General features: G+C 41.9%; 1 protein-coding gene across 1 annotated transcript; it reads right to left on the reverse strand.

Annotated features, from left to right (window-relative positions):
• Positions 1-664: 664 nt before the first annotated feature.
• Positions 665-23,432, reverse strand: LOC119787658 (PH domain leucine-rich repeat-containing protein phosphatase 1-like). Its single transcript, XM_038291638.1, has 17 exons — positions 21,590-23,432; positions 14,173-14,369; positions 13,640-13,765; positions 12,609-12,757; positions 11,169-11,315; positions 8,893-9,120; positions 8,576-8,778; positions 8,429-8,489; positions 8,263-8,358; positions 6,020-6,175; positions 5,739-5,939; positions 5,447-5,609; positions 4,437-4,567; positions 4,237-4,353; positions 3,893-4,087; positions 3,576-3,813; positions 665-2,355 (listed from the first exon to the last, which is right to left on the reverse strand). The coding sequence occupies exons 1-17, from the start codon at positions 23,103-23,105 to the stop codon at positions 1,237-1,239; spliced, it is 5,043 nt and encodes a 1,680-aa protein (XP_038147566.1). The 5' UTR covers positions 23,106-23,432; the 3' UTR covers positions 665-1,236.
• Positions 23,433-23,725: the final 293 nt, after the last annotated feature.

The raw sequence follows: 23,725 nt of genomic DNA on the forward strand, positions 1-23,725 counted from the left end.
ATGACGGCACTCCTCAGATCTGACCCTGATGTGGGAGTCGTTAGAAGTTGTCCTTGAAAAGCTGCTGCAAAAAGTTCTGTTAGCACTTTCTGCTTTTCCCAGAGAAAATGTAGAGAAGACAGCAAACAGAGAAAAGGTGTTCTGGCCATATTGGACCTGAAAGGGTCTGAATTACTTGGCAGGAGCGATGCGTGAACAACATTGCCCATCCCTCTGAACATATATTAAAGGTTTTTTTTTTAACTAAAGCAGTACCACCAAGTTATCATTGGGTTTTTATTCTGCAATGCTACGATAATCCTAGAACCTTATCTATTCAACTTTGGATGAGGGTTTTGCTGGATTACTTACACCGGATTTAACATAGCCACCTCCTCAGTCTGGTTTTAAGCTCAGAAAAGCAGATAAAGGATGTGCCGATCAAGCTAGCTCTTGTTTTAGCTGTTATTCTGGATTTATGAATTCTACTTCTGCCCTCAGCAGACAATCCTAAACATATGGACTGACCTACTAGGTTATTTCATTTGATGGACATGTGACAGAACATGGAATTAAAGAGAAGTTAGCCCCTCTAAAAGAAACTTATTTTGCTCCCTTCAGTGATGGTTGAAGGGGAATAAAAGCTGCATAAAAAGACAAAGGAATAAAGTAAAAAGTCAACATGTTGCAGTTATCTGAAAACTTTATTGTTTAGCAAAAGTAGGTCTCTTGTGCTGTTTGCTGTAACCCTGCTCTGTGCTGTTAGTAACTACAAACACTGCAGCACCACCTAGAGAACACGGACCTGGAACGTCGTCAGCCTTCGGGAATAATCATCTTTTCTCTCAGAGAACATTAGTGAAGCCTCAGTGACTAACTCACTTTAAAGTATTAAACTCCTTGGAGTTAGTTAACAGTTTCTAACTCCGACACTTGTAAGGCCATCAGCTGCGACCCAAACGGGGAAAATATCCGCTGGTCCGGTTCTTATAGTACCGTTTGACGTAGAACTAAGCTTAAAAGCTACTACAACGCAAAGTGCTTCTTCATATCATAGATATGGTAAAAGTAATTTACATGAAGATTTAATCAACAAAGTTACAAAAGTTGCATTGTGTTTCAGGGCTTGTTAACAGTAGAAAATAAAGGGAGTAAGAAAACCTCAGGAATTAGTTTTCTTTGAGCTCAGCGGCCAGGAGATTGGACTCTGTTTGGGAAGCTGGGTGGAGAAGAGGATGATGATGCTGACGGCAGCAGTCAGAGAGGTGTAACGAAATAGTCTGCTGGTCTCTGGTAGTTGTGTGTCTGCATCTGCTCCTGCTGTTGCTGGATGATCTGCCGGACCTCCTCCTCCAGTTCCGGTGGGATGATCAGCTGGTCGTCCGGGTCCGGCTGGGCCGGGGCGTTGAAGTACCCCCCCTGCTTTCTGATGGGGGCTTCTGCTGCTTCCTCAATAAGATCCTGGCTGCGGCCCTGACAGGCTACGGAGCCGTTACCTCGAGCCCTGCGGCCCAGAGTCGCTGAGCGAGCCTCGTGGCTCAGGCCCGGGGAGGAAGGAGGGACAGGCCAGGGAGCTGGGCAGGTCAGGCTGGGAGGTAAAAGCTCATTAGCGGCGGCGATGGGTTTGTTTGTGCTCGCTGCGTTAGACTGAGCACAGTTGTGCCGGAGAAGACAGTGGACATCCGCCTCCACCTCCACTCGGCTGCCGTTTGAGAACACGCCAGCGATGGGCTCCTCATCCTCACTGTCCAGGCCGTTATCAGACAGCGCACCAGAGAACTGCCTCTGGACGCCACTCCCACCAATGGCAGGTCGTCGCACGCCAGCCCTGCCTTGAGCGTTAAGATGGGAGCTGAGAGGCTCCGTCTGTGGCGGCGGCTCCTCAGAGGACGCTGTGGAGCCCACCTCACTGCTCATCTCAGAGGTGCTGAATTCGCTGCTCAGCTCACTCATCGTTCCAGACGAGGCGGGCAGCAGCGGGATCCCACCATCGCTGCCGCATGAGTAGGAATGCAGAGCGGGCTGAGCGGCGGGTCCTGGACTGGGTGGCGGAGGGGGTGGCTCGCAAAAACAGCAGCAGTCCTCGGTGATGTTGAGCTGAACGACCACGGCGCTGAGGCTGTCGGAGCAGCCGTAGCTCTGAGCCAGCGTCACCAGCTTCTTAGCAGAGGCTAGCGCGTCTGGAACATTTCGAACTGCTTCAATAGCCTCGGCGGGAGATAGCAAGTCCCACAGTCCTCGACTTCCCAGAAGGAAAAACTCATCTTGAGGGGTGAGCGTCACCGTGGAAACATGAGGGCAGGGTCTCACAGAGGGACAGAGGAAGGAGTATCCCATCATCCTGGTGGAGTCAGTCACACCACTGACCTTGTTATCCTGCAGAGAGTAACAGTGAATAGTGTGAATGAATGAAGATTATTAAAACATCTTATCAAAAGTAACTTATAAAAAAATCATTTAGACTGAATAAGCCAACATTTGACATTTTTTGATCTTGTTTTTTTTTTGGCTTTACAACATAACTTTTACCAACATGGCTGCAGGTTCCACTACAGCATAGAACTGGGACATTATTGTTGATTATTGTCAAACACATCAAACACATGACATAAGATTTCCTTAAAAAAGAATACATGCTGAGTTTTTTTTTGTTATCAATACTCATGTTAAAATTAGAATGAAGCTTGACAAATGACAAAGATGTTCTTTATATTTACTTTTCTCTACATGCATTTCATTGTTGATTATTCCTTGGATCATTTGGATACTTGTGTTTTTTTGTTGGCCTATGATTTGCTTCTGAAACAGGAAACTTGATAAAATCTTCACAGTAAAGTAATTATTTCTAAACAACAGTTTCAAGACTTTTGGGAGGCATTTTCATTATCTAAAAAAGATATCTTTACAAATATTATATACCAAATGTAACTATTTCCATTACTTTTAATATATTTTATTAGATGTTCCAAATGATGTAAGTAATAATCCAGATTTAACAAACCAAGCTTATGAGAAACGTGATTATTTTGCTTTGATTTGATTTGATTTACAACAAATCAGAGATGGTATCCCTCTACTCCTCATATGTTGTCCATGTGAGCTGGTTCCCATGGATACCTAACATACACATATGTCAAATAGCCCCAGGGTCTGAAGTAATGAGATATGTATGAAACAAACAACAAACTGCTGCTCTGTTTACGGTTGTTTGGAGGGAAAGATGAGAACCAGAGAAGTTTCTGGGCAGTGAGTGAAGCAAGTAGTTACAGAGGGAAGCCATGTGTTTTTTAAACAGAATATGGAGAGAGGGAAGCTAACGATTAAGAGTGCTAGCTTGTTTTATTAGTCATCCAATTGCTATTAACTAATGACTGTAATATGCTGTGATGAGTGACGCCTCCCACCCAAACAGTAACCCACAGTCGTCTGATATTCTAGAGCAACTTTGAAGAGTTGGAGCCACAAACAAGCAGGTAGTAAAATGGAAAAAAGGTAGTTGAAACATAGCCAACCTCTCATTAGTGGATTAGTGTGAATTAAGCTGAGGTACAAAGAACAAATGGATTCTCTAAGATAATCTGAAGAGTTGGTTCTACCTCTGTGATGATGGCATTGTGCTGTCGGACCCTCTCGTACTCCGACTCCTCCCTGACCGTGTGGATGTCGGACAGCAGCTGAGCTTTCCCTCCTCGACACAGTACGGCCTGACACCGGCCCACGTTGGCGGCTTTCAGAGTAAAGCAATTCCCTGGTTCCCCAGACGCCACGGGGTCGTGTCTGATGTGGCATAAAGCTGCAGCGCCGCCCATCCTCTGACCTGCTGTGCCCAGTTTGCTGCAGATGGCGATAAAGAAAAAACGTTAACAAGCAGATGATTTCTTCCTCAATCAGGAATCGTGTGGTGAGCTTTTACCGCTGCATGGTGAGGAAAGTGTTGGTCATATAGTCTTCCTGTCTTGGCCCTCGGTGCAGCTCCTCAGCCAGAACATCTCCCATGGTGCACTGCAGCAGGTAAGGCACCTCGACATTTCTATCTCCGTCAAAGACACCGTACAAAGCTTCACGAGTCCCACAGAAAGTGTCCTGGGCTAGAGCTGCTACACAAAGCCTGAGAAGGAAAACAGCCTTTTAGCTTTAAACAGGAAGCAAAGACTTCTAATTCTAGAAAAAAATCACTTAATGAAGGAAATAATTAATTTCAAAGATAGATGAAAAAACAAATGTGCATCAAATAAGGGAAATGAATTAAAGCCTGACTTGTTTTTGACTCCAGAGGCCTCTGTAAAGCCATGACTCCACACCGCAGGGACTCCATGACTCTCACTTGCAGCGGAGGCTGAGGGAGATGGATCTACCCGGAAACAGCGGATGTTGCTGTATGAAGGAAAAAATTATTATCCGACATGTAGTTGTGTGTTTGAGGGTTTTTGGTGAACATTTTCTACAGATGTTCGTACTTGAGGAGTTCTAGGCTCTTGTGGTCCAGGTTGAGTCGAGGGTTTCCAGTGAGGTCCAGCTCCTGAAGTTTTGGTGGAAGAACTTCTGGCAGGGCCACCTCGGTCAGCTCATTGCAGCTCAGATCCACACACTGAAAGACGGAGTGTAATATTTGTTTCGTTTTTAAATACAATCCAAAATGGAAATGTTATAGACTCTGAGCACAGACAAACAACTACAGCCAAGAGCTTCCACTTTACCAAGGACTAAGAGCAACTTTTAGCTCAGGTGGTTGAGTGAATCAGGGAGTAAACAAGAAGGTTCATTATTGATAAATGGTGGTTCATGCTTAGGGTTTTATCTACACCCCTAAACTTAAAGGGGTCAAACAATGCAAAACAGAGTTTCCATTGTCATAGATGAATAACAACCCCATCGACGCCTCCTTTCTCTGCAAATCTCACAATTCTAAACTTCCACCATAAAACGGGCAAATCCAAAAGAAGCACAAAATTGATGTCAAATCGGTGATGCTGCCTTATTTGGTTCTTCCCAAGGATCCGAAGTCTCGACAGGCATGGGTTATTGTTGTCTATCAGAAGATCCCTGCAAAGTTTGATGCTAAGCTGTTCATTTGCTCTAAGCATTTTACTGCAGACAGCTTTCAAAATGCCAAGATTTTGAAAGCGTCTGGTCACCCTACAATATCAACAAATTGATGTTTCAGTGAGTGTGAGCTTGTTGCTATGATGCATCTTTGCTCAGCAGCTTTGCTCGCTGTAATCCAACCAATCAGCGTACAGCTCATCTAAATATTCATGAGCATACCATAAAAGGAAGAAAACCTGTCATTTCATTCTAGGGCTTATAACCAGGCTTGCATTACACACAGAACAGCAAATATGCCATTTTCAGCCCAACCAATGTTACACACCCTATTCAGAGACCTTAAGAACCAGCAGCAAAATACCCTATATAATCATTCTATGACCCCTTTTGAAAGCTTTCTGTGAAGCAATTGGGAGCAAACCTTAATCTCCTGCAGCTGGAGCACTTCTGGGAAGGTGTTGATGCAGTTGGAGTGGGCGGACAGTGTTTGCAGCCGCCGGCAGCTGAGAATGGTGGTTGGCACAGCTTTCAGCCTGTTACCGCTCAGGTCCAACTCCTCAAGCTGCTCCAGGGGAGCCAGTTTACTGCAGGATGCAAAAATAAAAAGACGATTAACCAAATGATTAATCTGCAGTTTACGATTGCAACACACTGAAAATCTAAATGAATCATTGAATATTTCCACAGACACTGTTTAGTTGACAGTATTCTACCTTGCAGTAAAGGTCTGCAGCTGGTTGAAGGCGAGGTGCAGCACCCTGAGGCAGCCATGACCTGTTAACTGAGGGATGCACTTGTCTGTCAGACTGTTATTTGTCACATAAAGCTCCTCCAGGCTGCTGCAGGCATCCTCTGACTGGCTGGCTGCAGGCAGGTCTTCCAGCTTATTGGCTGATGCATTCAGGTAGCGCAAGCTGTGTGGATATAAGAAAACAGATTAAGTAATTTGCAAACAATAAAGAAAGCCATAGAAATAAGAAAGGAAGATATCCACCTCTGTGCTTTAATAAACAGGTTGTGTGGGAGTTCTGTCAGGTGATTGTGCTGGAGGTCCAGGACCTCTAGCTGGGAGCTCTCCAGCCTCTCGGGGAGCCTGCCCACATCGTTCCAGCCAGCCAGCAGCTTCTTTAGACTCTCAATGGAGAGCAGCCTTAAGCAAAAAACACAAACAGCTCAGTCATCTAACTGTCAACCTGTCAGTGGAAGTCCTGTTTGTTTCTAAAGATAAAGCTCCATAAGGAAACAGGATTGAATGGATAAGACTGTGGCTGAATGAAGAGAAAATGTTAATATTGTTTCCCCAGAGAATCTTTTTCATTTAGAGAGCAGCTATTTCCCTCAGTAGTGTTGTGAATGTGATGTAAAGGCCAAGTGAGGCTACATAAGTTATGCAGACTAACAGTTAAGGTGAAATATCAACAATAAAAGACAATGTTTATGTATTGAAAACACATTTTTTGTTAAAAATGGTCTAAGGGAAAAATCTGATAAGAAACACAGCAGTGCTTCTGATGAACCTCTGTAAAGATAAAGGAAAAAAAAATACAATATTAAACCTTTAACTTCAGCATTGGCAAAAGGCAAGGTTTCAAAATGATCAACAAAACCATTATGTGAGCTGCCATCTTTATTAAATCAGAAAGAAGACCCAAAGTGTAAACCAAAGATAATTGATATTAGATCAGGAATTGAACAATTAATCATGATTCATCAATTATTCAATAATATTTAATTAATATAGTAATCCAATCAAATGGTTACTTAGGTTAATGGTAGGTAGACTCCAAAATGTGCCATTTTCTGACAGAACAGCCAAATTACAGCAGTGATTAAGGCACACTACAAAATTTTTTTTTCCCCAGAGATTAGAAGATTAAAAATATACTTTATATTCAGATAGATAGATCAATAGATGTATAAATAATTACATGTATACATAAGTGTTTTAAAAATGTTTTTACCATTTACAACTCATTTAAAATGCACAATGAAGTCGTAAAATACTTATTTTAAGATTTAATCAAAAAATAATCTTATACTAATTAATTACTAAAGTAACTAGAAAGGTAATCTGAGAGCAAAGACCTCTGCCACGAATTAAAGTGTGACTGTGACACCTGTAGCTAAGAATGGCATGATCTGGATCATTATCAAATTTAAATTACTTGTTCCTCGGCATGAGGTGCACCTCTGGGAAAACATTTCTATAAAATCTGTTCTATCAGTTTTCAGTTTGTCCTGCTAACAAACCAACAACTTTCCCTTTTCTTGTGTTTTTGTCTTCAGTAAAATACCTCCAGACTTTTTGAGTCCAACGATGAAGCTGTAAATAGTCGCTGCTACCACCCTCTGGTTTAGTAGGGAACTGTTTGCTCCAACAAATATCCCTCTCACAATGTTAGAGAATCTTTTAGAAAATTCCTGTATCCAGATTATGATCTGGATCATCACCAAAATGTAATGGATTTTTCCTTGGCATGAGGGACACTTCTGAATAGTCTTTCATTAAAATCTTGCCATGAATTTTCAAGTTATCCTGCCATAGGCAAACAGAAAACCACACAAACTCTCCTAAAAACCTAACCTCCTTGGCAGAGGTGATCAATAGCTGCAGCCCTAGTTTAGAAACAATCCAGCAACAATCAAAGTTAATAATGAAAAACAACGGATAGGATTGAACTACATCTATGCAGCTGCCACGTCAATCAGCCTGATGTGTTGTAGAGAAAGCTCAAAATAATTTAATCAAGCCTCGGATCAATAGCTAGTTGGTTAAAACTTGAACAGTGATTCCAAATACACATCAATACTAGTGAAACAGTTTGCAGGTCATGCCTACTGTAAAAGATTTATCCAGTCTCCATGCTAGGAGACTCGATAAATATCCAGCCAGACATGTTTTTTTTTTTGCTACAAAGTGTGGTAAATGTGCACATTCTAACTAAAAGATGATTAAACCAAACATTTGTGGGGTCCCTATATTCCCATTAGGACCGAAATGTAGAGTTTGACCCTGTGTGGTTTAGAGATCACTCCAATTGCTGCAAATTATTTGTTATTTTTTAGGTTTTCTTGAAAGTTTTCCAGGAACCAATCTGGTTTTAGAAATCTTTAACCCAACCATTTCGCCATAACGGGTTCATTAGGCAGCTCTCCCTCATGTCCTCTCCTTTATTCAGTAACCTGAATGGTGTGAGCGTATCGGTTGTGTGAGGCGTGTATTTCAGTGCTGCTCACCATACAGGGAGCTCTGTGACACAGTTGTGGTTAATGTCCAACACCTCCAGTCTTCTACTCTCACACAACCAGTCTGGGACACATCTCAGCTTGTTCCTTTAAGAAAACAGACCCAGTCAGCAATCAGCTCTTAAACACTGTGAGAAGGAAAGCCTTTTTTTCTTACCTGCAGAGGTCCAGAACTGTCAGATTTTCTGGTGCAGGCTGCACTTCCAGCTGCATTAACTCTGGAAGAACAAGCACAGCATCCCGGTAAATGCCATGAATCCAGCGTCATCGGTTTCACACCTCACCATAATTTAAATGTTGCTACCATTATGACTGGCATGCAAGCTTTTTAGGGTGTGGCCGCTGACTCTGAGGAAGGAGAGGGAGTTTCTGTCACAGCGGAGCAGCTCCAGCTTTCCCAAACAGATGACGTCAAGCTCCTGGAGGCCAGCATCTCTCACATCCAGCTGGATGATGTGAAGCAGCAGCTCTGAATCAGCCACGGCCACTTTGTGAAGCCGGTTCAGCCTGAATTACAAACATTGCAGAGAAATCCAGTGTTTCACTTGGTTTAATTGATTTCAATTTAAATAAGCAAGCTCACCTTTCAAAAAGCGTTTCAGTCAATGCACCATTTCTTACCTGACATCTATGTATCGAGCAGGAAGCCACTGCAGCCCACCCATATCCAGGAAAGAGAGCCGATTTCCTGCTAGACAGAGTTTTTCCATGCCTCTGAGCTTCTCCAGGACGGGAGGGACACAGCTGAAATAGTTGAAGGACAAGCTGAGGAAGGTCAGGCCCTCCAGAGAGCCCAGCTCTGAAGGCAGCAAACTTAAACTGTTTCCATCCAAGAGGAGATTCTGCAAGCTGGACGGAGAAGGAGAGAGTAAAAAAAAGTAAACACTGTAGTCTCACATCCACACAATCACAGATCATAAACACATGCACAGGCTTAGAACAACTAAGAGTGACAGAACATGTTGGTTAACCATGAATCATGATGATGGAAACAATTAGTCAGACTGTAACTGTAGTCAGAACTAAAAAGGAGGTCATTTGTCAGCTGATTTATAAGCAGTGCTGAGTCTGCATAGATTCTGCCTTTTAGTTTTTACATGAATTAAACAAGCTTGGAAACTTTTTTTTTTTTTACGTAAACCACGGATTCTATCCAAAACTGGGTCAGGTTAGAAAGCAGTCTCTTTCTGCTTCACAGGAACATTAAAACACAGTCAAATCTTCTAGGTTGTGGAACACAGCTTTCGGTACAAATAAAATCCTACCAAAGAGGATTAGAAAATAGTCCCTTACAAGGCAGATTACAGTTCCCTTTTCCCTCTTCTCTGCACCCCTCAAAATAAAGCAGAGATGCACAGTATTTGATATTTCCCTAATAAATCGATTCAAAATAAAACCACACTGATGTCCAACTTAATAGCTACCATTAACTTTTTAAAATAATTTACTGAATTTGCACAGAAACTTTTAATTGATTTGTGATTATTTCTTGGAGGGAGCAGAAGCATTAGTAGACTCATCAACTGTGAGAATACAAAATGGCTTCCAATATTTCTTGATGACAGATATGGATGATGGGTATAACTGGACACCAGAAACCCTAAAGGACCAAAAAAAGAGCAACTCTGCCATAATATATTCAGGTTTCTGTCATCTGCTTAGTTCATCCTCACTGCTTAAGTCGTAGCTTGAAGGAATAGCTGACTGGACTTGGCAGAAGAAAGGCTTTATTCCGGCTTCTTGCTCCTTCTCTGCTTACACAGATTTATCGAAAATAGCCAACAGCATCGTGTTCACTCAACACCTTGGAGTGCTTTTATGTCTTCCTTAAGTAGAGAATTCCCTGATGGGACAAAAGTTCTGTTTTTTGTGGTGACTGGCTGATAATGGAGGAAAGCCAGTCCTGCATGTAATTCATAGATTCCAATTGATTAGTCAATCTCTCAGTGAATTGCTAAAGGTCCTCATACTTTAGTTACTTAGGTTTCAGTGCTTTAACATGTCTGGTGTAAGGAGATGTCTGACTTATGTTGTGTTTCTGTGCAAAAATATGCACAGAGTGCATGGTAAGGATTTCTTTAATAGTCATAACTGAACTTATTTTAAACTGTGACATACTTTATAAATATTTTCAATAAGACAAGTTCCACATCCAGCCATAATGCTTTTGTGGTCCAATCCTTTGAGTGTGTAGAAATATTTAACCCTTCTGTGAATATCTAAAATGTCTGACAATTGACAGTCCTTGGAGATCCATCGATCCATTTTCTGTCACGCTTATCCAAAGCGGGGTTGATTCTGTTTTATTTTCCTATATTTTAATCATGTAAAGCACTTTGCACTGTCTTTGTACTGAATTGTGCTATACAAATAAATTTGCCGTGCCTGCCTATCTCCAGCTGTCTATGGGCGAGAGGCAGGGTACATCCATCGCAGTGCAACACAGAGACAAAAAGGACAAACAACCATTCATACACACCCAAGGAGAATTTAGAGAAACCAATTAACCTAACAGTCATGTTTTTGGACTGTGGGGGGAAGCCGAAGTAAGAAAGACCCCGGACCTTCTTGCTGTACGGCAGCAGTGCTACCCACTGCGCCACTGAGCAGCCCAATGTCTACAATGTCTGACAATTGACAGACCTTGGAGATCCTTCAGCTTTAATTCCTCCCTGCAGTGACAGCATCAGCATGACTCTGCATTGTAGCTGAAATCTCTGCACTGACAGGACACATGTTTGGTTCTCAGCCAAATGTTCATCTAATACACAGAGGGATTATTCTGGACCGATGCTTTAGCATCAACGTCTCTGTCAGCAGCGCAGAGCTCAGTGAGAAAAACTGTGCGGATGAAACAGCGTTTTAATGCTCACTGTGGCCCTTAGGTTCTCACTTACTTGTGCATGGTTCCTACTTCTGCAGGCAGACAGGAGAGACGGTTTCCAGACAGGTTGAGCTCTGTGAGCGAGGGGATGTCACACAGCGCCAGAGGAAACTCAGACAGGGCATTATTGGACAGATTAAGGCTTCTCAGTTTACAGAACCTAGAGAGAAAAATGGATGACCGGAAAATTAAAGATGGAGAGAGACACAGGGGAACAGTCAGAGAAAAACAGATAATCATCATTGCTAGGATCAGACTCTCACAGTCTAATTTAAGCAATGGCAAAAAAAACAAAAACAAAAAAAAAAACGCATTCTTAGTTACACAAAATCACTTCTATAAAGGAAAATGGCACAGCTCATTATGTAATGTATTTTTAACCTCACTGTTTCAAAAGTAAAAGAAATCTGAATAAAACTATATAAGTTACAAATGGTTTTAAATGCTAAACTAGTCGAGTTTAAAGGAAGTGAAAGCCCTTCAGAAAGGAAAGTTACTGGCAATCCATAGGACAGAGAAAACCCTGCGGGAAACCCTTCCCGGGAAGCGGGTGTTTATCCAGAAACAATGGTGGTGCATGCATGTGAATTTCCATCGGGTAAATGTCAGCCTTCAGCGTCATTTTCATTCAACATAAACTCAAAATCAAGAGGTTTCAACTGAACACAAAGTTGGAAATATGTGGTGATAACACAGTTTTTCCTTCAGTCTGATAATGGCTTTGATTAATTTGCTGTCAATGGCGTCACTGTAGCAAGTTTCTTGTGGGTGAAAACATCGGAGGCACATGGGGAGTTTGGACCTGAAAAAAATGTCTTCAGTCGAGCTGTTTTTATTGCAAACTAGCAGTACCCCCCCCTCCCAAGGAAAAAAAACTCAGCAGCTGTGTACACAAAATGTAAGATGAGCCCCAAAGCTCATCTAAAGAAGAACATCTTTGATCGAATCCAAACAACATACTGCCTTCAGCGTGTTCTGTATTGTGCAGAACAAGCTGGAGGCGGACTGACAGTTCTTTAAAGTTTTGGTTTCTAGCCTGACCAAAAAAATATTCCAACTGTGGTTTAAAGGGGGAGATTTTCCAGGAGTGCTGAATCCAAATCTGTCTTTAAGATAGAAAAATTCTGCGTTATTTCCCCAAGAATAATTTCCAAATTTATATGGGGAAAAAAAATGTGTCTTTTAAAGCTTGTGGTTTCAGGTTTAGAGGGCAATAGATGAAACAAAGGAAGAGATTCCTAAGGCTAAGAGGACAGTGCAGCTGCCACAACCAATTCAGGATGTTGAGCTTAATACAAAAGAGAGACCCCCGGACTACTGAGGTCACATGACGTCAAATCTGTCATCTCTAATGCGACTCTTTTAAACTCATTCATAACCAAGGCATCCACACACATCAGATGGAATCGCATGTGGCCAGGAGTGTGACGCTAGAGCAGACTGCAAGTCTCACCTGGTGAGTGCAGGGATGCCTTTTTGTAGAGACATGAAGTTGTTCTTGAGGTTGAGGTGTGTAAGGTCCTGGCTGTAAAAGAGCTGAGTGGGCAGCTCCTCCAGGCTGCAGCATGACAGGTCCACAGAGTTCACCCTCTGGGAGGCGATCTGAGGAGAGACGGAAAGAACAACAAGACTTAAAGGGCATGTCTGTATAAAAACATTCTTAACCGTTTGTTGAATAAATTGTTAGAATCTGGGTCTAGATTCCCTATGACACATTACAGTGCTCCATCAAAGAGCTAATTTAAGATAATAAGATGCTGGTTTCCTGAAAAAAAAAAAAAAAAAAAATCTTTGAAATAACAGAAACATAAAAAAAAAAAACGCTTAAATCTTGTTGCTTTTCGTTTTCAGTATTCAGTGTCGTACTACATGACTAAGGCTACATTCACACTGCAGCCTGAAGTGACCCAAATTCTGATTTTTTTTCTGCATATGCGACCTGTATCTGATCTTTTCATAACAGTCTGAGAACAACACAGATCCAATTATTTCCAATGCGACCCAGGCTGCTTGGCTATGTGGTCATGAATCTGATATGAATTCAATCCTTTCATGACAGTCTGAACAGACAGTTCGCATCCATCCAACCCAAATTTCATTAATACCCAACAATGGTCACTCTTCTGCTTCTTGCTACGCAGAAGTGGCAAGAAAAACCACAACAATGGTGGACGATAATGCCGAGAGCAGTAGTATGTTTAACCATCTTGGAAAGATTGAGTTTTTAAGGTTAGGAAAGATCGCTAGATGTTCTACAATACAACCATCCATATTTACTTTCGTAAACACAGAGCATGCTTCCTTTGAACTCGCTGCGTCCTCTACTGCGCATGCAGGACACATGAATGCAGTTTACACAGGAGATCACATACAGGAGCTTTTTATAACACAGGATCAGATAACTGCTGATTTATGGTGATCCCTTAAGAATAAGAGAGCAGCTTTTCCCAAAGATTAAACCTTTCAAATATCTGGAGTTCCTACCTTTGAGGCCATCTTGTGCCAGCGCAGGTGCTCAGCATAGGAGTCATAGCTGACATAGTAGATCTGACTCTGGGGACCGGCAGAGCTAAAGGCCAAACAGTGGCTGTGCCTCTTCACCTCTTCCACCTGCAACAAAGGATTACCTCAGTTCCCAGCGTCTACTACAACTAACCCCCTTCTTCTAAACCAAGTTGGTTTAAATAAAAGAAACACAACACAGGACCTTAAGAAACTATGGGGGACAATCACTTACGAATCATTTGAGAGACTACAGGAAAATCTTAACATACAAAATAGGTTAATTATGTTATTATAAAATATGTTATTTTAGTGGTGAGGCTTTATTTCAAACTAAAATAAAAAGACATAAAAAACCTAAGTGAATCTCAGTGAGTACTCAAAAGCTCAGGACATAGGGGAAAAGTTTCCAAACCACAAAAAAAAAGAGGAAAAAAAATTATATATTCTCAAACAACAGCCACCCTACTGTAGTGGAGGCCTGATATGATTAAAACCAGCAGCACACATCCTACCTTTCCACCAATGAGAGGCAGGATGTGCATCTTCCCTGTGTGGGCGTGTTTCACAGAGGAAACAATAAGACAGGTTCCACTCAGTGTGACCTGACGCTTTGACCAGCGGTTCACCGGCAGGGCCAGCTTCCCTTTCCGCACGTTGAACACCCCAGAGAGCTGCAGGCGTTCAGAACCCCCCACGCTGCGAGGCTTACCTGTTGGGAAACAGAGACAGGGGGGTTAAATGACACTGAAGATCATTAATGATCAGACTTGTTCAGCTGGCGACAGCTTTTTTCTTCTTCTGTTACTGTTGTTTTTAGATATTTGGGTTACTTTGGATTAACTCCCTCCGTGTGTCCCTTTAAAAAAAAAAAAAGGGAAAACTCTTATGCAAGAGCGCTAAAGCTCAATGGGCTACATGGCTTTAATAGAGAGCAGTCTTTCTGGATGGATTGGTTGTTTTTAAAAGGTTTAAAAAAATACACACACACAAAAAACGACAGGAGGGTTTACAGGCTGGCACGACTTCCTGCAGTCCATTTTGCCCGGTGTGTTCAAATTTCTCTGCATTCACAGCCACTGTATACGCTCTACTAAAACTGCCAAATCAAATCCAACAGGGAACAAGAGAAAGTGAGACCCATGAAGGGCCTGAACCACAAAGAGGTCTGAAATCAGATTAGCTTGTTACGCAACTTCTTACAACACAAGAACCTCAATTCTCCTGCCTGCTCTAGCAGCGACCCAGACACCAACCTTACCCCTGACTCTGCGGGGGAGCAGGGCAGCACTATCAGGAGCCTTTTCAAAGAGCTGCACTTCTTTTTCTTTAGTGAAAAACACCTAAAAAAGGGAGAATTTTGGGTTGCTGAGCCAGAAAGCAGAAGCTTCTCTTAACACAAGTTTATATCATAAAGAAATTGTTCTGTTAATATTTTTTTTATTCCCAAAAGCAAACAAACATAGAAATGGAATGCAGCTCCAGCACCACACATAGGCCTGGCATAGATACAGTGAGATTAACATGTCACTTTATCCTTGTTTCAGGTGGAGTGATAAACGCAAAGATTATGAGAAACACTTTAGAAACCCCTAATTGTTAAAAGAAGTGTCTATCTATAAAGAGGCATTAAGGCTTTTCTACAGATTCTGTCACCTGCGGTAAAAACAAAGAACCGCAGCATTCTTCTGCTCATTACTGTGGCTTACACCCATACATAATAATATTTCTTTTTTTGTAGTTTTCACACCGTATGTGGGGATGCTGTTGGTTTTTGACTTGAGCTGGACGCTGGTCGCTTTTGAGTATCCACAAAATCCATCTTGAATATAACCCTTCGATTGTTTGCTGGGTCAGACCCATTTAACAAGGATGCGCTTGAACAGCACGGGAACAGAAATACATAGGCTATTTTAAAGATATTTTCCTGTAAAAAATGACTATATGTCTTTTTAAAATGTGTTTTTTACCCCTTTCTTGAAAACTCTGTCATTTAACTCTTTTAGTTCTACAGCTTACTTTTTGATAAACCTAATTCACCAACTTAATGCGTTAATATCTACAGCACTGAAGGAATACGATACAAAACCAAAGTTAAACGTATCTTATTTTCAACATAGTCAAATGACATTGTTACTCCACAATTACATTCAATATCTGATCTATATTCATGTTTCACATAACCACTTGAAACAGAAATGTAGTTCTGTCCAACTGCAGGCGACTGGAAGATCAGACTTTGACCACTCTGTGCGCTGTTCCTCATGGGAAATGCCTTCTTCCTTTGGGCAAAACAATACACCTTTTTTCACTGGGAGAAGCCAAACTCAACCAAAACTGAAAGTTCTTTAAGAATGCTTTAAATTGTTTGATATAAAATATGCTGGTTTTGGAGGAACAACAGACTAACCTTATGGGATCCCAAAATAATCATTAAAAAATGGAAAAGATGCACACATTTAAAAGAACTATTAATAATAAATAACCTCAATATTTTAGGACTTTACCAAATTTACCAAAATACTTTTTTTTTTAAATATTGGGAACCATTTTGATTGAATACAAGTGATTTGTAGAAGTCAGCATGGCTTCTGCATTTACTGAGGGAAATGAAAGAAAACTTTACATCAAAGTAGGAATGTTTCATACATCCGCAGGGGATATTTATGATGGTACACAGTTAGGTACTTTTAATTAGTTTACAAGTCCAAAAAACATATTGATCCCCCCAAAAAAACCATCTCTGTCTGGTTTGGCCCTCTACATTGCCAATTTGGGAAGACTAACATAAATATCAAACAATTTCATTCCTCGTAAATGATTCCAAAAAAAATAAAATAATATCCCCAGAATAAAAATGGTAGATTTAAGATTTCTTTGAAAGACACCTTCCCATTTAAATCCTCGTTTAACCTAACCCATCTTATTTCAATACTCTAATTAAAGTTTATTTTTTTCAGTAATCTATTCAGGACCCTCAGATCCTGAAAAGGTTACTTTATGATCTCCACAGATCCAACATTTCACTAGCTGATAGCTATTGGTTTTGAAGAGGAATCAAGATGTACAAAAACCTCATCTGCAGCTCATACTTATAAAAATTAAACTGATTTAAGCTTAAATAGCCAGATAAATAAAACTTTTTTCTATTTTGATTTACAGAAGCAGTCTGCTATCTTCCTGTTTCGATATGAACAATACTGTGAAACAAATGATGTGTGGATCCACCCTTCCCTAGGCGGTGTACACATGTGTTTTGTTATTATACATGCCCTTTCCTTCCTTCTATTTCACCGTTTAGAGGACATCCTGCCTCTTATTAAGCGGCCACTCATACTTCTGTGACAGCATTAGCAGCACCACAACTCTGCCTCTGATTACAATCAAACTATGAGCTCCAACCCAACTAGGAATCTGAGTTTTTAACCTTGTGAGTTAAAGCTCCGACCTCTGAATGGAGGAGGAGCCTTCACCTCCGGCTGTCTGACAGATCCGTAACACTGAGGAGGTGAAATCCGAGTTCCCCCTAGGTCACTTTCTTTCTGTCAGCACACTGCCAGTCAGTACAACAGAAAGATGTGTGCACGTGGCAGCATGCGCTTTGCTGGCATGCGGTGTCAAAATCCCTTAGTCAGAACAAGACGAACCACAAACCCCCGACATTTACACAGTAAACGTTTCAGTTTTAAAGTAACACTTTAAAAGTACATTCGGTCCCACACTAATTCCAGGGGGGGCACATTGTGCTCTTAAAGTACTATTTTAACACTGATACATTAACTGTGTAGAAGTTCTTATAATCTTGCAAGGAATTTTACTTCCAAACTCCTAAAAAACATCCCATTGAGTCACTCAGAGGAAGAACAAGAAGGGACATAAATCACTCATGATACTGGAGTGGATGTCAGTGATTCACGGTTGTCACCTCATTGCGTCTCATGACTGCTTCTCATGTCATTCACATAAATCAACCTATCCGAGCTACATCTGCATTGTCTACATGGCTGGCTGCCACCAAGAGCAAAACTCGAGGGTGACAGCAGAAACACAGAAGGTGTTTCAACAACAAAGAGCACTTAGGGGCAACTAAATGCATTTTGAATTCCCCATATAAAAAAAGGAAGGTTCTCTTTCATAACATTCATTTTTTGTCTTATATTGGGGCACACCCCTGGTGTGACCACAACAGAAAAAAGGCAAGGTTTCTAGAATTTCCTTCTTTCATCTGTGGAATATTGCAAAAATTAGAAATCTCCTGTCCAGGGATGATGCTGAGCAACTAGTCAATGCGTTTGTTACTTCACGGCTGGACTATTGTAACTCTGATGAAATTAAAAAGAGAGATCCTATCTCTGCTATCCTAGCTTTTCATCATTGGCTTCCTGTTAAATCAAGAATTGAATTTAAAATCCTCCTTCTCACATATAAAGCCTTAAATGGCCAAGCTCCATCTTATATCAGAGATCTGATTGTTCCTTATGTTCCTAACAGAGCACTTCACTCTCAATCTGCAGGTTTCCTAGTGGTTCCTAGAATTTCTAAAAGTAGAATGCGAGGCAGATCTTTTAGTTATCAGGCTCCTCTCCTGTGGAACCAACTACCAGTTTTAGTTCATGAGGAAAGTTATTTAGTTCATAACTTTCCTTTGATAAAGCTTATAGTTAGAGTGACTCACGTTATCCTGAGCTATCTCTATAGTTATGCTGCTATAGGCTTAGACTGCCGGAGGACATAGGGACCCCCATTTCATCATTCTATCTCTATTCTCCCACTCTGCAGAATCTGTTAGTTCAATCTCTACCGTTATGCTCTCTCTGCTTTTAATCATAGTAGCTTCATCTGGTCTGTTCCTGTTTGGCTGTGACTCCATCCTGGAGAGAAATATCAGCTGTGCTGCTACCATCAACATTTTTGTTTATAGATGTTGGAGATCGGAATGTTTTCAGTTAGTCCTGTTTCTCTGACTGTGACTAACTGGATGTGCTCTCTACATCCTCCGACATGGGAGCTGACTCGGAGCTTGTTTGCCTGGCTGTGTGTTTCCTGGATGGGGCCGCCTTTTGTCTCTCTATTTCTGTCTACATCTACTCAGCAGATGGCCGCTCACACCGAGTCTGGTTCTGCTGGAAGTTTATTCCTGTTAAAAGGGAGGTTTTCCTCTCCACTGTCGCTACAAGCATGCTTAGTGTGAGGGATTGCCTTCGAGTCAAACTTTTAATCAATTTGACTGTATGATCTGGTGAACTGTAAAGTGCCTTGAGATGACATGTGTTGTAAAAAATAAAATGAATTGAAGTTTCCTGGTTGTTTCCTTTAGATTTAGTGCTTTGAAATGGGCAAGGACAGAAGCACTTTGAGGAATTAATCACAATTAGAATGTGTGCAATAGCTGTATTGCAAATTACTGTTTAGAGTGCAATATCTGTTAGTTATGTATTTTCATACTAATGAGCTATTTGATCTAGCTGCAGAGTCTCACAGCAGCAGACGTTCCCAATGGATATAAAGGACATTGCCAAAAAAGCTAAAAGGTCACAGATTAATGGAAGTACATTAGAATAAGAGAAGAAAATATGCAGATAACTTGACTAACATTCTCATTGCAATGTTTACCCATTTTATAGCCATCACGAGATTTCTTAACATCAAGCAGCCAAAGCTAGAGGTGCATTCCTGCTTTCTGCCGTCTTACATATTTCAAAGAAAAGGAAACATAAAATAAGACATTGCAGAATTAGCTTATTTAAATGTATAAAAAAAAAAAAAGAAAATCAGCTTTTAATCACCTTTTTAGCTTAATATTTTTTTGCGTTTATTTCTAGTTGTAAACAGCAGTGGAGGACTGAAGCACCATAGACAAAACACTAACAAAATTCAAACCAACACAGTGTAAAGACCTACTGATACAGCATTTATAAGGCTGATGCTAAAGGTGTCCTGATCCCATATTGGCCAAAAAACTAATATTGGATTATATTGCCCAGCATCTAAAATATCAGATACCGGCATGCTGATGGCACTCCCATTGGTTAATATTACATTAGTCAGTCGTTCTCATACCAGTTGTTGTTGCTGACAGTTGTTCTCTGTTTTAGTAATAATTGACTGAGATGCTGTTTCCTGCATTTTGAGGTGGAATGCAGTTAACTTTTTGCCTTTCTTACAACACAACTTTTGTTCTAATTATGGGAAGCATGTGTGCTTGACTAGAGGTGGAAATTCCATAAGGAAGACATGAGATCCTTTTTAGGTACAATATTATGTTTCATAGGTTAATTCAAACAATCAGAAAGTAATGCTATGTCCACACCATGATTTGAGCAGCAAAAATGCATCTGCTGCTTCATTTTTGAAGCTCGTACAGAAAAAAGTCAGTGTACAAGCAAATAAAGTGTGTACAGATGTGTCTAATGCTGCTTCTGTGTTCAATGGCAGAGATTGGCTTTGCTATATTTTCTGTGATCAGTGGGTAAAAAGTAGTTTTAATATATTTTTATGAAAAAAAGTCCAACTCAAGTCATCATCTGTGCAGTCAGTTCATCAAGATTACGATACTGCCTTATAATATTATTATAATATATTTTGCTGTCGGATGTGCACAGACCCCCACATACTGTTGGTGCACTGTCACTGGAATTCCCCGGCAGCAGCAGCTACCTCAGGCCCGGTCGCCTCTTGGAGTTTTTTCCCCCCTACTGTTCTTGGCGTCTGGAAGTAGATGCGTATTTCAAGTATTTGCTACAAACTGCAGGAACCAGAATAATACAATCAAATATATTTTACTGGTAGGTTTTAACATTTTAAGTTAATTTAGGCGTTAATAAACAGTTTCAGAGAAGTTATCATAGCGGTCTGCATAAGAAGTGCTGTGTCTGTCTCCCTGATCAGCTTCTCTAATTGGTTTATGTGGCGCATCGGGCAGCAAAACTTCTGCTCGCTTCTGCTGCTGCTGCTTGTTAAATTTGGAACATTTGAGCAGTTTCCAGGGGAAATTAATTGTACCAAAGCTGTACATCCCAAAAACAGGGTGTAACATTTCTAATATTTCTGGTAAAGGGTGTTAAATGTACGTCCGTATGCATTGCTAGCTAAAAGCTTGCTGTTGGATAAGTTACACAGAGCTGCTTTAAGCAGGCAAGATTTCAGCTCATTGAAATGCCTTTTTTTCCCAATAGTAAAGAAATTACTTTTGCCTAATTTCAAGTAATAACAAATAAGTTAATTTTAATAACGATGTTAAAAATCATGAAACTGTATTTTTATTTACTGTGTGGGTGGCTACATTAACAAAAAAAATGAAGAGAAAGCCTTTTGAGGATTTTCTGAGAGGAAGTCTGTATAATCTGCTTTGTTAATTTCAAAACCACTATGTGGAAAATATGACATCTAAGCCAAGCCATCAGGTCCTGATGCTTAATCTCTGTGGTCTTTGTTGATGGTGTAAAAAACAAGGTCAAAAAAACAATATCCAGTTGTGTTAATCCCAAAAGGAGATCAGGCATATTTTTTCCCCCTCCCGACTCCTTACCCAGATTGTCTGCAAAACAGGTTCATTACCAATAACAAAAACAAGAGAAAGGGGGGGTTAAGAAGAGAAGCTTGATGTGTACAGACTGAGCATCACTCCTCAATGTGCTGAGGGAGCACACCTTTTACTTTCTGGTGTGTCATCTTACTAGGCAGCAGGCAGAGGGGCTGCTGCTGCTTTAAAGGCACAACACTGGGTATTGTGCAGGCAGGACAATTGTATACACTCATCCCAGAGACCAAACACTGAGAGCACTCAGAGAGCATCCAGAACGGATAAACAATGAGTGGAAACAAATCAAGCACTGCTGAAGGGGCCTGTGGTTTCTTACCGCTTGACATGACTTCTAATTTAAGACGACAGAGGTTAATCAATCTAATTTATACTAACGACGGGTTGCTTACCAAAATAGAAGCGAATAAGGCAGCCAATTTCTGGATTCATCCCCTCCTCCTGCACCCTCCACTCATCCTCGAACCCCAGATTAGTCAGGTACTGGTTGAGGATCTGCAGAGGCCGTTCATCATCCGCCAGCCGCCGCACCACTCCCCCATGCAGCTGGATGAAGAGGGCTGGGGTTGGACTTGTATTAAGATGCTCAGGCCATTCTCCACCGCCTCCGGGGACCTGCTGGTCAGGCTGGATAGATGGCTGGCTGGTGAGGGGCCGGGTCAGAGAGCTGCTGGGGTATCTGGAAGGAGCTTTGGTATTTGTAGTATCACCGATGGCTGTTTGGGTGTGGTCTTTGTCATGGGCTTCTGATGGCGGCTGGTCTGCTGTAGAGTTGTCAGTGGAGTGTGTTGGGGAAGAGGTGAGTTCTAGTTCATCCGAGGAGCTCTCAAACGAGTCGGGTCCCTCTGTAGCACTGTCGCAGGTGGGACTGAGCACCGAGGAGTCGTTGCCCAAACCCAGGCTTTCACTGAGGGAGTCTCGGTGCTCTGTGCTCCTGGGTCCTCCTGGGCTGAAGTCCTCACAGGTGCTGCTCTCCATATCGGAGCCTGAATATGCTCCAAAACAGTCTGCGGCGCTCTGGCTCAAATCAAGGCCGATGTCATTCAAACAGATCTCAGAGGAAGAGTTACTTCCAGTTTTTTCATCAAGAAATAAGTTAGAAGGCATCTTAGTTTCAGGACAAATCTTAGAGTTTTCCTCCAATTTAGAATGTTTCCCATCCAGGGTATCAGTGTGTCCATTGCTGTCTTTACAGAGTCCATTCATGTCAGATTCAGCAGCAGGTTTGCAATTGATTCTCAGCACAGCCCCAGATTTGCTTCCCTCTAGTTTAGTGGCAACCTCTCTGGCTGTGGTGTCCACGCTGCAGAGGACTGGGCGCGGAATGGAGGGTGTGAGCCAGTCGTGGACGTGAATACAACCTCTTTGGAGGTCGGATCTAACCCATGACTTGTCAGTGGCCTGGAGCCGCTTTGACTGCTTCTGCCGGAGGAAGGTCTTTCTGTCCAGGCTTAGGGTGCTCAGGGGCGAGGTTGATGGAGCTGGGCTGGCAGCCTCAGCAGAGGACGCCCCAGGCGGAGCCCCCAGAGACAGATTCCTCTTGTGTCTGTGCCGCCGCCTGTTCAGCAGCGAGTTTACCGACGTGTTGCTGTTGGCCGACGTCAAACCGTACATGTTGGCGGCTTTCACGGAGGGATTGCTGCCGTTTTTCCCCGTGGCGTTGGCAACTTGGTTCTGATAAATCCCGTTTCTGATGGCAATCTGAAGAAGAGAGGTGGCTGCGAGTCCCTTCCCGAAGAGTTTCGCCTCTGCGCCCCCACCCTCATCCTCCGCGATGGAGGGTCTCTTTCCATGGGGGAGCGAGGATAATCCGCTTTGCTTCATCAAGTCCCCGGTAGAGTCTACTGTCCCCTGTGGCGCTGATGAAACTGAAAGCGCCCCGGAGCCGTTTTCCTTCCCATTTTCCATCCTGTTAGCTAACCACGGCAGTGGCAGTCATACAGCCCGCAGGTGAACACTAGTCTGGGTTAGCTTCGACTCTCTGACTCGGTCTACTTACTAGCTTCGCGTTAGCTTAGCATGCTAAAGTACTGCGTAGTTGTCCCATGGTTATCCAGCTACATCATCCCATTTCATGTGGCGGCCGTTAGCTCTCCAGTTGGAGCTAACGGACTGGTGCATAAAAGAAAAACTGGTATCTATCCGCCTGACATCAGCAAGGCGAGACGGGGCAACGATGACAAGAATCCGGGGAGAGGGACGGTCAGACGTTGAGTGTGGACAGGGCGGGGTCTCATTGGATATGAATTATGAAGCATTCACGTACTACCACAGGACTCGGGATTTTCAGTTCTAAACACGTGACCTGACCATGAACTAAGGAAAGTCCCTCGGTTTATTTGTTATAGTCCGATGAAAGTACCCAGTTCTCCAGCTGGTGTTTTCAATAAATACATAATTAAAAAAAAAATCGTTTTTACACTGCTGTTTTACAACACCATATAAAGATCAACCAATGTTACGTTTTTAAATTAGTATATACTTATTCGCCTGTAAATAAAAATCTGATTAAAAATAACAGTAAGAAA

The sequence above is a fragment of the Cyprinodon tularosa genome, unplaced genomic scaffold, assembly GCF_016077235.1.
Source record: "Cyprinodon tularosa strain WSP-4 unplaced genomic scaffold, ASM1607723v1 ctg30, whole genome shotgun sequence".
In the NCBI taxonomy this organism is placed as follows: domain Eukaryota; kingdom Metazoa; phylum Chordata; class Actinopteri; order Cyprinodontiformes; family Cyprinodontidae; genus Cyprinodon; species Cyprinodon tularosa.